Source organism: Antechinus flavipes, chromosome 2 (genome assembly GCF_016432865.1).
Source record: "Antechinus flavipes isolate AdamAnt ecotype Samford, QLD, Australia chromosome 2, AdamAnt_v2, whole genome shotgun sequence".
NCBI classification, from domain to species: Eukaryota; Metazoa; Chordata; class Mammalia; order Dasyuromorphia; family Dasyuridae; genus Antechinus; species Antechinus flavipes.
In genome coordinates, this window is record NC_067399.1 from 684,886,356 (window position 1) to 684,898,548 (window position 12,193).

A 12,193-nucleotide genomic window follows, 5' to 3' on the forward strand; every position below is an offset into this window, starting at 1 on the left:
CGGCTCCTGCCCCAGGCTTCCCGGACCGCTTCGGGCGCCAGGCCCGAGGCAGGCCGGCTGCACTCCCGCCGGGCTCCACGAGGGGTCTTCCAGCCGCACTGTGTGCGGTGTCCGCCCGGCTCCGGCGTCTGCCCAGCGGGCGCACGTGCCTTCCCTGGCGCAGCCTCCGTCTGTAACTCCGGGCCTTTCTAAAGTCAGCTTCAAACTGCATCCTTTAAGCCCGAGGAGGAGGAGGAGGAGGAGGAGATGGTCCAGGAGGAGGAGGACAAGGAGAGCAGAGGAGGAGGGAGGTGGAGGAGGGAGAAAGAGGAGGAGGAGGAGGAGGAGGTAGAGGAGAGAGAAAGAGGAGGAGGAGGACAAGGAGAGCAGAGGAGGAGGAGGAGGAGGAGAGAGAAAGAGGAGGAGGAGGAGGAGGAGGAGGAGGAAGAGGAGGAAGAGGAGGAGGAGGCTGCAGCAGAGGCTCACAAGCCCCCGGGGCACATCTTGAGGCAAGGGGGGGTGGTGCAGAGGGGCCTCCCTTCTCTCCCCTGCCCTTGCCCTTTATAGCTCTGACCTCTGGCCGGGTGCCGGAGGCAGGAGGGAAGCCCCCAGCGGTGTAGACGCTGTTTGGGAGCGTGGGGGTGAACGTGGGCCCAGTGTTCCCAGCCCCGGGCCTGAGTGCGAGGGCAAGTTGGTGCTTCTGCTTCCTCTCTGAGTGACGCGGCTCCGAGGACACGGGGCTGGGATGGGGACTCGGGCCAACGGGGGGAAGGGGGTTGTCGGGCACTCTGGGACCCTGAGCCCTCACTGCGAAGAGAAGCAGGCTCTGGAGGCAGAGAAGGGGAAGGTTCCATGGACCCCACTGAGCCTCCCAGACCCCCCCCCCAGTGACATCACCGGGTTAGAGTCGAGCTGCAGCGCGTCCCATCGGGACTGGGCGAATCAACGCGAGCGCTCGGCCACAGCTCGGGAGCCCGGGAACGTCTTGGCCCGTGTCGGTTCGGCCTGGAGCGCATGGGCGCCGTACGGAGCGCGCCCTCTGCTGGGGCGGGAGCCCGGGGTCCGGGAGAGGGAAGGAAGGGGCTGCGGCTCCCGCCACCCCAGGCGGTACAGACAAGGCTGTCGGGCGGAGGGAGCGGGCGGGCGGGCGTGGCTTGTGCGTACATGTGTATGTGTGTGTGCGTGCGCACTGCCCACGTGTCTGCATGCGTGTGCGGAGGCCTGTGTGTGTGCACGTGTGCAGGGGCCTGTGTACGTGTACATGTATGGGTCTCTATAGTAAAAGCGGGAAGGGAAGGGAGGACCCTGCGGGGAGGACGGTGCCTGAGGGACCCCCCCATGGTGTCCTAGCCGTGGCCCCCCCCCTCCCCAGTGCTTTGGCCCCAAGTGCCCATGGGCAGGGTGGGGAGCAGGGGAGGGGAGAGGGACACACCCGCAGCCCTACAAGGACCCTCTTTGGGTGGCAGCCCATGGTGGGGGGGAGGCCGGGGCCTCCCGAGCGCTTTCCTCGGTGCTGCTCGCCTCTTGGTTGACCCCCCCCAAGGTGTCCCTTTGATCCCAGTGCGGGCCCCCCTCCCCCTCCGCTCAGCCAGGGGCCCACACACACACAGGAGACCCTTCGGCCTAAATATGCTTTTAATCTCTGTCTCCTACGGCGCCCTCCCAGGCGCTGCCCTCACTGCACGGGCACCGCCGTCCTGGGCACGGGCATCGGGGCCGCCGCCTTCCGGCTTCTCTCAGCCGACAGGCGTTCCAGGCGCTCCGTGTAGAAGCCGTTGAAGTCCAGCCTGTCGGGAGGGGGAAGGGGACCGCGTGAGGGCCCCCGCCCCCGAGTCGCCCGCGCCCATCCCCCTCCCGGCAGGAGCTTGGAGGTGGGGACGAGGAGCACTGGTAGACAGCCGGTGTCCCATCAATACTCGGCCTGTGCTGATTGATTTGGAGATGTCTCCCCGGAGGAAATGGCAAAGCCCAGGCTTGTGGGGGGGAGGGGCGGTGCTGGGGTGCCGGGCCCGGGGGAGACCCCTTGTGGGGCAGCCAGGGAGGGTCAGCAGAGCCATGGGAGGCTTGGGAGAGACAGGAGACATGCCCCGCCCCCTCTTGGTAGGGGCGGGGGTCCCCTCACCAGCTCCCCTCCGAGTACGGGATGACCTCCCAGAGGACTCAGTGCAGGGGTCGGGGGCGGCCTGAGCAGGAAGGGCAGGGGGAGGGGGACGGGGCCCCGCCCGCACCTGGAGATGACGCTGACCATGCTGTGCTCGCAGTCGTTGGTGCTGAACACGCTCAGCTTGTCCAGGAGGTCCAGCAGGTGCGCCGAGAAGTTCTTGTCGAACTTGGTGATGGTGGCCTCGAAGCCGGAGGTCATCTGCAGCGCGTCCACGTGCTCCGCCAGGTGCTGGGAGAGCCCGCGTCTGAGCCTGCGGCCGCGTGCTCCTCCCCCGCTGCCCTGTCCCCACAGTCTGCCGTCCTCCCCCCGCGGTCCCTCCTCCCCCCCTCACAGCTCCTTGTCCTCCCCCCCCCACAGCTCCTTGTCCTCCCCCCGCAGCCCCTCCTCCCCCCCTCACAGCTCCTTGTCCTCCCCCCGCAGCCCCTCCTCCCCCCCTCACAGCTCCTTGTCCTCCCCCCCTCACAGCTCCTTGTCCTCCCCCCGCGGCCCCTCCTCCCCCCCTCACAGCTCCTTGTCCTCCCCCCGTGGTCCCTCCTCCCCCCCTCACAGCTCCTTGTCCTCCCCCCCCCACAGCTCCTTGTCCTCCCCCCGTGGCCCCTCCTCCCCCCCTCACAGCTCCTTGTCCTCCCCCCGCGGCCCCTCCTCCCCCCCTCACAGCTCCTTGTCCTCCCCCCGTGGTCCCTCCTCCCCCCCTCACAGCTCCTTGTCCTCCCCCCCCCACAGCTCCTTGTCCTCCCCCCGTGGCCCCTCCTCCCCCCCCCACAGCTCCTTGTCCTCCCCCCCTCACAGCTCCTTGTCCTCCCCCCGCGGCCCCTCCTCCCCCCCTCACAGCTCCTTGTCCTCCCCCCGCGGCCCCCGACCGCTACCTTAGTGGCCAGTTTCCTCTTGAGCGCTTCCTCGGCCCGCTCGGCCTCCGTGGGGGGGCCCAGCATGGTGCCGGGCTCCGCGGGGGGGCGGCCCAGCTCGCCGTCCAGCTTCATGCTCTGGGTGAACCTCTGGGGGGGAGAGGCCGGTGAGAGCGGCAGGCACTGCCGCCCGGGGCCCCGCTCCGAGCCCCCCCTGTGGCCCCCCCAACCCCCCGGCCCCCACCCCGCCGACCTGCATGCAGTTGGTGAACATGACGCAGACGGACATCAGCTTGGAGAAGACCTTGAGCAGCTCGGGGTTGGTCAGCATGCAGTCCTTCAGGCAGTTGTCCAGGAAGCTCGTGTGGTGCCCCAGCACGTCGTCGATGTTGGACGCCTGGAGCGGGGGAGCGGGGCGGTCCTCAGGCCCGGCCCGGGCCCCTCCCTCGGGGGTCAGGGACACGGCACCCCCCTGGGGGGCCCCTCCCTCGGGGGTCAGGGACACAGCGCCCCCCCCCCCCCCGGGGGCCCCTCCCTCGGGAGGACACAGACAAGGCCCAGCCCGGGCCCCTCCCTCAGGGGTCAGGGACATGGCACCCCCCCCGGGGGCCCCTCCCTCGGGGGGACACAGGCAGCCCCCCTGGGGGGCCCCTCCCTCGGGGGGACACAGGCAGCCCGGGCCCCTCCCTCGGGGGTCAGGGACATGGCACCCCCCTTTTCCCCCCGGGGGCCCAGCGCTCACCGACTTGAGGTTCTTCTCCAGGATGTGCCAGGTGGGCTCCATCACCTCGAACATCATGTAGTACTGGATGTTCTGGACGAAGTTCAGCATGCGCTGCCTCAGCGTGAAGGCCCCGGCGAACCTGAGGGGGTCGGGGCAGGGGGCTGGGCGTGTGCGCAGGGCTCCGCGAGCACGCTGGGGGAGGGGGGCACAGGCGCGGCGTCTCCGTGGACACCAGCCCGCAGAGGGCGAGATGCGCAGGCCCCGCCCACAGGAGTCCCGAGGTTTCTGTTGGGTCGGATCTCTGTCGGCCCCCGGTTCTCGTGATCCCGCCCCCTCCCCGGGGGGGGCACCGAGGCGGTTGGTGAGGGCCGGGAAGGGGCAGAGGGGCCCACGGGCCCACGTACCACTTGGCGCAGTGCAGGGAGAACTGCTTGGCCGTCTTGTTGCTGATCCAGACGTTGCAGAGCTGCCGCTCCACGTGCTTGCAGTAGAACATGTGGCGGAAGAGCATCTGGTAGCGCGTGAGCGCCTTCCTGGGCGGAGGGAGGGGGCCGGTGGGGAGGGGGGCCTGGCGACGCCGGGATGGGCCCCCCCCACGGGCACACGCCTGTTACGTCGCTGCCCCTCTACAGGCCCTGGGGGGCCCCGGGTGGCGGGAGGGGGAAGGAGCCGGGCCGGAAGCGGGCCCCCCTGCTCCGAGAGGTCCCTCTGCTCCCTACCTGTTGATGATCAGCGACAGCGGCCACTTGACGATGTAGTCGAAGGAAAAGGCCTCGAGGCCGCTCAGGGTCAGCTCTGTGGGGTCGGCGCTGAGGATCGACTTCTCCTGCTTGGTCTCGATGGCGAGGACGCGCAAGAGCTGCGTGATGAGGTCATGGGGCATCAGGTCAATCTGGGAGGGGGGAAACGAAGGAGGGGGCTTGGAGCAGGGCCAGCCTTGTCCCCGAGTCCCCAAGGCAGGGTCCTAGAGGGAGGCAGTGAGGGCGCCCGCCCCAGACCCCCGGCCGGGCCCTTGCAGCTTGAAGGCCCGGAAGTGGCCACGCCGACTCTGTGCTCCTGGAACCTCACGGTGCTCCCCAATTTTGTGCTCCCAGGCCTGGTCTTCACGGAGCCCCGGGGCGCCCCTGCCCCCACCTTCAGGTCGTCCTTGAAGGGGTCCGTGTTGGCCGTGCTCATCCTCAGGGCCAGCTCCAGCAGCGCCTCCAGCCGGGTCGGGATGATGTCGTCCACGGGCTTCTTGAGCTCCTCCTCAGTCAGGTCCATGAAGTGCACGAAGAAGTCGCCCTGGTCCATGAGGAAGTAGTGCTTGATGGACCTGCGGAGACCCCGGGAGACGCTGCCGAGCCGGGCCCCCAGAGGCTGGAGCTCCGAGGAGGTGCTGGGGGGCCCACAGCAGGAGGGGGAATCCCGTGGCGGGCACACAGAGGGGTGGGCCGTGCCAGGGGGGGGCACACAGGGGGGTGGGCCGTGCCGGGGGGGGCACACAGGGGGGTGGGCCATGCCGGGGGGGGCACACAGGGGGGTGGGCCGTGCCGGGGGGGGCACACGGGGGGTGGGCCGTGCTGGGGGGGGGGCACACAGAGGGGTGGGCTGTGCCGGGGGGGGCACACAGGGGGGCCCACACCAGGAGGGGGCCCCGGCCATACCTCAAGTGCGCCACGAGCTCCTTCTCCTCCATCAGGAAGTCCAGCAGCACGCGGCTGGCGTAGTTAAAGGCCTTTTCGATCTGCTCCACGTAGGCGCGCTCCTTCAGCGTGTAAACGATCTCCTTGGCCACGGGGCACGTCACGTCGTGGCCGCACTCTCGGACCACGTTCAGGTACTTGCCTGGAAGGAGGGGGGCCGGTCTCGGGGGACTCCCCAGCCCTCGGTCAGCGGCCCTTCCCTGCCCCGGCTCTGCCCCCTACTTGACTACCCGGTTGGGGGAGGGGAACAGCCACTGAAAGGAGCCTTCACAGAAGGATGAGGGGGTCCTGTGAGAGGTCGGACCTCCCGGCCCCCAGAGGCAATGGACGGGGAGGACGCGGAAGTCAAGCCCTGCCTTGTGGCCCGGGCTCACCCAGAGCAAGAGGGCAAAGGGCTGGGAGGGGGCGGGGAGACGTGTGAGGGGACAGACAGAGCCCCAGGAACCAGGTGGGGGTGGGAGGAGGGACGGGGGAGAGGGAGACAGAAGCCCCCCCACCTGTACTGAGGATCTTGTCGGCCATCTTCTGGAGGAAGGAAGGGATCTGGGGCTGGACCACGGTGTACCGCTGGTCCCAGTACTTGTCGTTGTAGTCCTCCTGGATCTTCTCCTTCTGCAGCTCGTGCTCCTCCACCATGAACTCGCTGGGCCGGGGGGAGAGGCGTGAGCGAGAGCTCGGGCACAGAGCCTCCCCCTCGTGTCTGGCCGGCAGGGGGCGCGGTGAGGAGGGGGGCACGGTGGGGGGGGCGGTGGGGGGGGTGAGGAGGGGGGTGCGGTGACGGGGGGGGGCGCGATGAGGGAGGGGGGCGCGGTGACGGGGGGGGGCGCGATGAGGGAGGGGGGCACGATGAGGGAGGGGGGCACGGTGAGGGGGGGCCCATCTGGGGCCGGGGCCGGGGGCCGCGGCCTCCCATGGACAAGCACTGCCTGGGCCCGGGGCGCACCCACCTGTAGGGGTCGTTGATGATGCCGCGGTAGATCCACTTCTCCAGGATCTCGAAGTAGGGCACGCTGGCGGCCTTGGTCAGGTAGAGGCAGAGCTCCTGGGCCTGGCTGTCCCCCGTGTAGTTGAAGCTCCGGTCGTGGAGGAGGCTCAGGGTGGCGCCCCCCAGGCACTCCCCTTTGTCCACAGAGGTGGCTGCGGGAAGGGAAGGGAGCCGCTCCCTGAGCGGGGCCGGGAGAAGCCTTGAACGGCCGGGGCGGCCCCTCTCCCTGCCGGGGACCCACGGGAAACGGCCGGGGCCGACAAGCCCCGAGAGCCTCCCCGAGAAGCGGCGGGTCACTGAGGGGGCCTGTGGCCGGGGGTCACGGACACCCTCCCCCTGCCGCCGCGCTGCCTCCCCCCCGGAGCCCCTCCCACCCCGACTCCCTGCAGAGGCGGCTCCGCCCCCCGGGAGGGCGAGGCTCCGGGGCTCTCTCCTGACGCCCCGAGGCCTTCTGGGAGCCGGGTGGCCGTGCCCCCCCAGGGGCCGGGGCGGCTCACCGAGGGAGGCCAGGATCTCCATGGTGCGCATGGTGGGCTGGATGTAGAACCAGAGCTTCTGCAGGGAGAGCAGGCCCTGCCTCTGCAGGTGCTCCAGCTGAGTGACCAGGATCATGTACTCCTTGACCAGTGTCCGCATGGCGGCCGCCAGGGCGTGGTTGACCTGGCCGTACTCGAAGGAGGACTTCTCCTCGATGAACCTGCGGGGGAGGCCGGGCGGCTCGGAGGCCGGGCTCCTCTCGCCGCCCCCCTGCCCGCCCACCCCGGGCGATGGGAAGAGCGCCCCCTGGGGACAGGGTGGCCCCCTGCGGTCGAGGGGAACGGCTGTCGGGGCTTAGGGCCAGCGGGCTCCGGGGCGGGGCTGGCAGGGACAGCCAGGGAGACGAGGGGCCGGGGGCCCAGGAGGAGCAGGACGGAGGGGCGGGAAGTCTCGGCCGGGAAGGGGAGGTCAGCTCAGGGAGGCCGGAGAGGAGCCTGGGCCCACGAGGCAGGGGTCAGACCACGAGAAGGGGCCGAGCCCCGGCACATCAGGGGCCGACCCAATGGCGCAAAGTCACCAAGGGCAGCCCCGGCGAGGGGCTCAGCCGCCGTCCCAGGCCCAGCCGGCTCTGCGGTAATGGAGGCTCCGGGGGCCTGGCCGGCCACCCGGACATTCTGACCCCAAACCCGAAGGAAGGCGGGCGGAGCCCCCGGGGGAGAAGGGGAGCCTCTCTTGGCAGGAGTCCTGACGGGGCAGAGGTGGAGGGAGGCTGGGCCGGGGCCCGGAGGGTCAAGCCCGACAGCAGGCGCGCACCTGGTCACTGTGGAGTAACTGGCGGCCACCGGGAGGATCCGGTTCACCAGCTCCTTCACGGACATGTCCAGGTTGGGGTCCACGAGGAAAGTGCGGCTCTGCCTGCCGAGCAGCGCCTGCGCCGTGATGTACCGCCCGTCCACGCCCACCAGCAGGTACAGCAGGTCCTCCACCACCGCGGCCTCCTGGGAGGCCAAGGGCAAGCTGCCTTCAGGAAAGGGCACAGAGCTCCGTCACTTCCCAGCTCTGGGCGGGAGGAGCAGAGACTGAAGTGGCCAAAGACGGGGTCCCGGGGAGCCCCCCTCACACAGGGAGGAGGAGGGGGAGAAGCCCCTCTGGATGACGCTGCCCAGCAGCGAGGCCCTGTGGCGGAGGCCCCCCCAGCATTCCACAAAGGGCCCCAGGAGGGGGGAAGAGCGGGGAGTCCTCCGGCTCCCGGGCCGACGTACCGATGGGAGCGGGCGAGTCCGAGCCGACCCCGGAGCCCACCAAGAAGTCCCCGATCAGGGTGGGCCTCTCGTAGACCCAGGCGGGGAACACGGGCAGGTGGTGGCCGGAGTTCCTCTTGCTCTGTTTGTCCCGGAGCAGCTTCCGCGTCAGTTCCTGAGACTGGGGTTTGGGTTGTTAGTGAGGAAACCGCCAGGCGGGGCTTTCCCTCTGGGACGTCAGGGGAGAACGGCCTGCTCGCAGCCACAGTCACCCCAGGCCCGGGGGCGCACGGAGCGAGGGTCCGGCAAAGCCGGGGCCCGGCCCGGCGCCCCCTCCAGGGCCGAGGGCAGGGAAGGAACTGGGGCGCGCCTCCTCTTCCCCTCGGGGGGTTCTAGGCTGCAGCTGCCCGGACCCTCGCTGACCCTGCTGCCCGAGGTCATGGTGAGGAGGCTGCATCCCGGGCTCCACCAGGACACAGCACAGAAAAGACCGGAAGCAGGAAGAGTTCTGGGTCAAAAGGTGACCCTAGGGAAGGGGGCTGGCTGGCGGGCCCCCAAGAGGCTCCTCTCCCCGCTTTTCCCGGCCAGACTCGGACCCCAAGTCAGCTTCCCTCTCCCAGGCCTGGTCCTTCCTGCGCTCTCTCCCCTTCAGGGGCGAGAGCTCTCCCTCAGCCCCGACCCCTCCCAGCTATTGGGGCCACAGGACCCTCTTCCTCCTCCCTCCCTGGACCTCTCCCCTGGGGGGCATTTTGTTCTCAAAGGCAGGCCTGTCTCCGATTCCGCTGCTCTGCCCCGCCTGTCCCGGGAGCCCCCAGGGCCTCCTCGCTTTAGCTTTCAAAGCTCGGCAGGAGCCTGACTGACAGCTGCCCTCGCCAACCAGGACGCGCCACCGTCAGTGCCCGGGAGCCCAGCCCCCGGCCCCATTCTCCGCTACCCCTGTTGGGCGGGCAGCCGGGGCTCCCGAGGCCGGAGCCGGACAGAGACCAGGACCCACCTGTTGCAAGTTGGGGCCGGTGGCCACGCTGCCCAGCTGCTTGCGGAGCTCCTCCAGCTCCTGCATGGAGATCTTGGACGCCGCCGCGGGGACGCTGAAGTGGGGGCCGCTGCTCGCGGCGGTGCCGGCGGCCAGCTCGGCCCGGTCTTTGGCGTTCTGCTGCAGGTACTGAAGCGTCTGGAACACAAGCACACAAGTTCCGTCGGATCCAGGGGTGATTTCTGATCGAACTTCCCCCACGGCCGGGGGTCTGGGCACGGACAGGGAACAGGGCCCGGTGGGAAAGGTCGCCTGGTGGGATCGGAGTCCGGCCCTTCTGCCCTCGCCTGCGACCCTCGGGCGAGCAGCCACCCCGGGGGTTCTCCCGCGAAGCTCGCTACCTCTCGGTCCTCCGTGAGCTTCGCCAGGAGGTAGACCAGCGGGTCGAGATTTCGGGCGTTCTTTGATTTCAGCTCGTCATATTTTTTCAGGAAATCTTCGGGAGTCCGGGAAAATTCTGCTATTTTAACCTGGGGAGCACAGTAACCGTCAGCGCGCCGCCCCAGAAGGAGGCACAGTCAACCAACGCCCTCCCCCAACCCGCAAGGCCACACTTTGGAGGTGCATGAGGCACCCCTCGCCCCACCCCCGGACGAACAGCTCAGTCAGTGATTACAACGGGAGCAGGTGCGCGTCTGTCAGGGCGCCGGGGCCACTCAGGTCGGCTCAGGATGCTCCGAGCATCATCTTTCTCATTTCTCACTCGGCCACAGCCGGCGGGCACCTCCTTGGCGGTCGCCGGCTGGGGGCCAGAGGACCTCGGGCTCCCCCGCGCTGCCACAAAGCCCACAAAGGCTTACAGAGGGCCCGAGCGCCGGGAGGCCAAGGGGGCGGGGGCTCACTTTGGCGCTGTGCGCGGACACGGTCGTGGTGACGTAGGGCGTCCGGTTCTTCTGCAGCAGGTCGATGTAGACTTCGGCTCCATCCCCTCCGTGCACACGCAGCAAGCTCAGCAGCTCGTTCACGTCGTGGTGAATCCGGAACTCGCTCATGTCTCCGGCTGGGCGACAGACACAATCACTCCCGTGAGCGCAAGGAGACCAGCGTTCTTAACATGGGGCCGAATGAGGTGGGGGGGAGTGGGAGACACCCTCAAGCCCCTAACTCAACATCTGGAAGACGCACTTCAAGAAGGCGCCGAGACCCCGAGGCCCGGCCTGTCCACTGCTTCTATGCCGAGCCAAAGGGCACCTGGGAGAGAAGGGGCGGAGCACCGTGCCAGGGTTATCTCACCAGAAGCGGGCGGCCACCAGGGAGAACTTCAGGCCCCTCTCTTGGGGCGCTCCGGTTCCGGGGGGAACATTTGGGAAGAGCCCGCTCTGTGCAGGGTGGGGAGATGACGGGGAGGCCCGCGTCCCGGGTGGGGCTGGGGGGGCCCTGAGGGTTCTGCGCCTCCGCGGCCCTGACACATTCAGAGGCATGTCGGGTGGGGGGGGGATGAGGGCTAACGACGGCTGAGGCAGGAGCCTCGGGCCTGGGAAACGGGGGAGGAGCCGAGAATCGACCCCTGGCGGACAGAGGCCCGGAGCTCGCTGTCTCCCCTCATGGGGGATGGGGAAGGTGCTTGCTGAATGCTAGGAGGGAGAGCAGCCGGGCGCCCCCCCCAAAGAAGGGTCCTGGAGGCAGCTGGAGAGCCGCAGACCCTCGGGAAGAGGCTTTGCTGGCACAATGAGAACGGCCCCTTCCCATGGACCCCCCCTCGTGGCAGTTTTCTCAGAAAACTCAGTAAAGCACATAGATAACCCTTGCCCTACAAGGCGCCCCCAAAGGAGCCGTTTCCTTGGGGAACCAGCTTCTGTTTCACGGGAGCCGCCGAGGAGTTGGGACTGGCTCGGGCTGGCTGGGGCTGCCCCCCCCCGGGGGAGGAAGAAGGCAGAAAGGGAGGGAAGAGGAGCTGTCCAGGGTCCTGGTGCTGTCCAGGGTCCGGGGGGGGGGGGCAGCAGCCGCCCAGGGTCCAAGTGGGGGAGGAGAGGGGAGAGGAGCCGGCTGCGTCCGGTGTCTCAGTAGTGGTTCCGCCCGGCCCCGGGCTAGCGCGCGCCCCGCGGGAGTGCGGGTTAGGGCAGGGAAGAGCGTCTCCAGCCCCGCTGAGGCCGCTCCGTCCCGGGGCCACAGACACACTCATTTGGGCCGCGAGACCGGAAGTTCTGCAGCGCTTCCCAGCACGCGGGAGGGGGCAGGACACAGACGCGGGGAGCGGGAGCTCCGACCCGGATCCACCCGCGGGGGAGGGGGGGGTCCTTTCCTCACTCACCCACCCTAGCCGGTCGCGGCCACTCCGGAGCTCCCTTTTAGTGCCGGTCGGCTCCCGCCTCCGGCTCAGGCACGACCCGGAAGTTGTTCCTGGACCGGAAGTGAAATTCCGAGGTTTTTTTTCCCTCCCGCCTCCGGGCTCTGACCCGCCGGGGGCACAGTGAGGGAAAAGAATAGAGAGAAATGGAGCGTCCCCCGGGCTGCTGACCCTCCCGGGCCCAGGCTCGGCTTGGGGATATCCTCCGAGTCACCCCCTCTACCCCAGCTACACGTGCTTCACCACCTAGCTGCCAGGGGCCACCCCTTTCTGCTTCGTGCCCTGCAGCCCTGAGCCTGCGCCTGGACACCAGCTGTTTGAGGTCACGTGGGCTCAGAGCAGGGCTTTGAATGAGAGCTAGGCTGAGGGGCGGGATCTGGGGCGGGCACTAAAGCAAGATGGACAGAGTTTGGAGTGAAACTAAGGCAAGGGTGGAGCCTTGGTTTGAGACTTAGGCAGAGAGGCGGGATCTACGGTGAGAGACAGGTGGAGAGGCGGGGTCTGTGGTGAGAGACAGGCAGAGAGGCGGGGCTTACGGTGAGAGACAGGCGGAGAGGCGGGGCTTACGGTGAGAGACAGGCGGAGAGGCGGGGCCTACGGTGAGAGACAGGCAGCGGGGCGGGTTTATGGTGAGGGACAGGTGGAGAGGTGGGGTTTGCGGGCAGACTGCGGCGAAGAGGCGGGGTTTGCGGCCAGACTGAGGCGGAGAGGCGGGGTTTGCGGCTAGACTGAGGCGGAGAGGCGGGGTTTGCGGGGGGTGGGCAGGGTGTGGG

General features: G+C 69.1%; 1 protein-coding gene across 2 annotated transcripts; it reads right to left on the bottom strand.

Annotated features, from left to right (window-relative positions):
• Window positions 1-1,596: 1,596 nt before the first annotated feature.
• Window positions 1,597-12,000, bottom strand: TUBGCP2 (tubulin gamma complex associated protein 2). Of its 2 annotated transcripts, none has more exons than XM_051982805.1 (18): window positions 11,389-12,000; window positions 9,976-10,133; window positions 9,475-9,603; window positions 9,095-9,271; window positions 8,122-8,281; window positions 7,673-7,880; window positions 6,880-7,079; window positions 6,345-6,534; window positions 5,895-6,040; window positions 5,359-5,539; window positions 4,847-5,027; window positions 4,432-4,604; window positions 4,117-4,245; window positions 3,731-3,851; window positions 3,242-3,385; window positions 3,010-3,138; window positions 2,208-2,371; window positions 1,597-1,766 (listed from the first exon to the last, which is right to left on the bottom strand). In XM_051982805.1, the coding sequence occupies exons 2-18, from the start codon at window positions 10,123-10,125 to the stop codon at window positions 1,655-1,657; spliced, it is 2,694 nt and encodes an 897-aa protein (XP_051838765.1). In that variant the 5' UTR covers window positions 10,126-10,133; window positions 11,389-12,000; the 3' UTR covers window positions 1,597-1,654. The 2 variants fall into 2 exon arrangements, with proteins under 2 accessions (XP_051838765.1, XP_051838764.1); XM_051982804.1 differs by having other exon boundaries at window positions 11,385-12,000.
• Window positions 12,001-12,193: the final 193 nt, after the last annotated feature.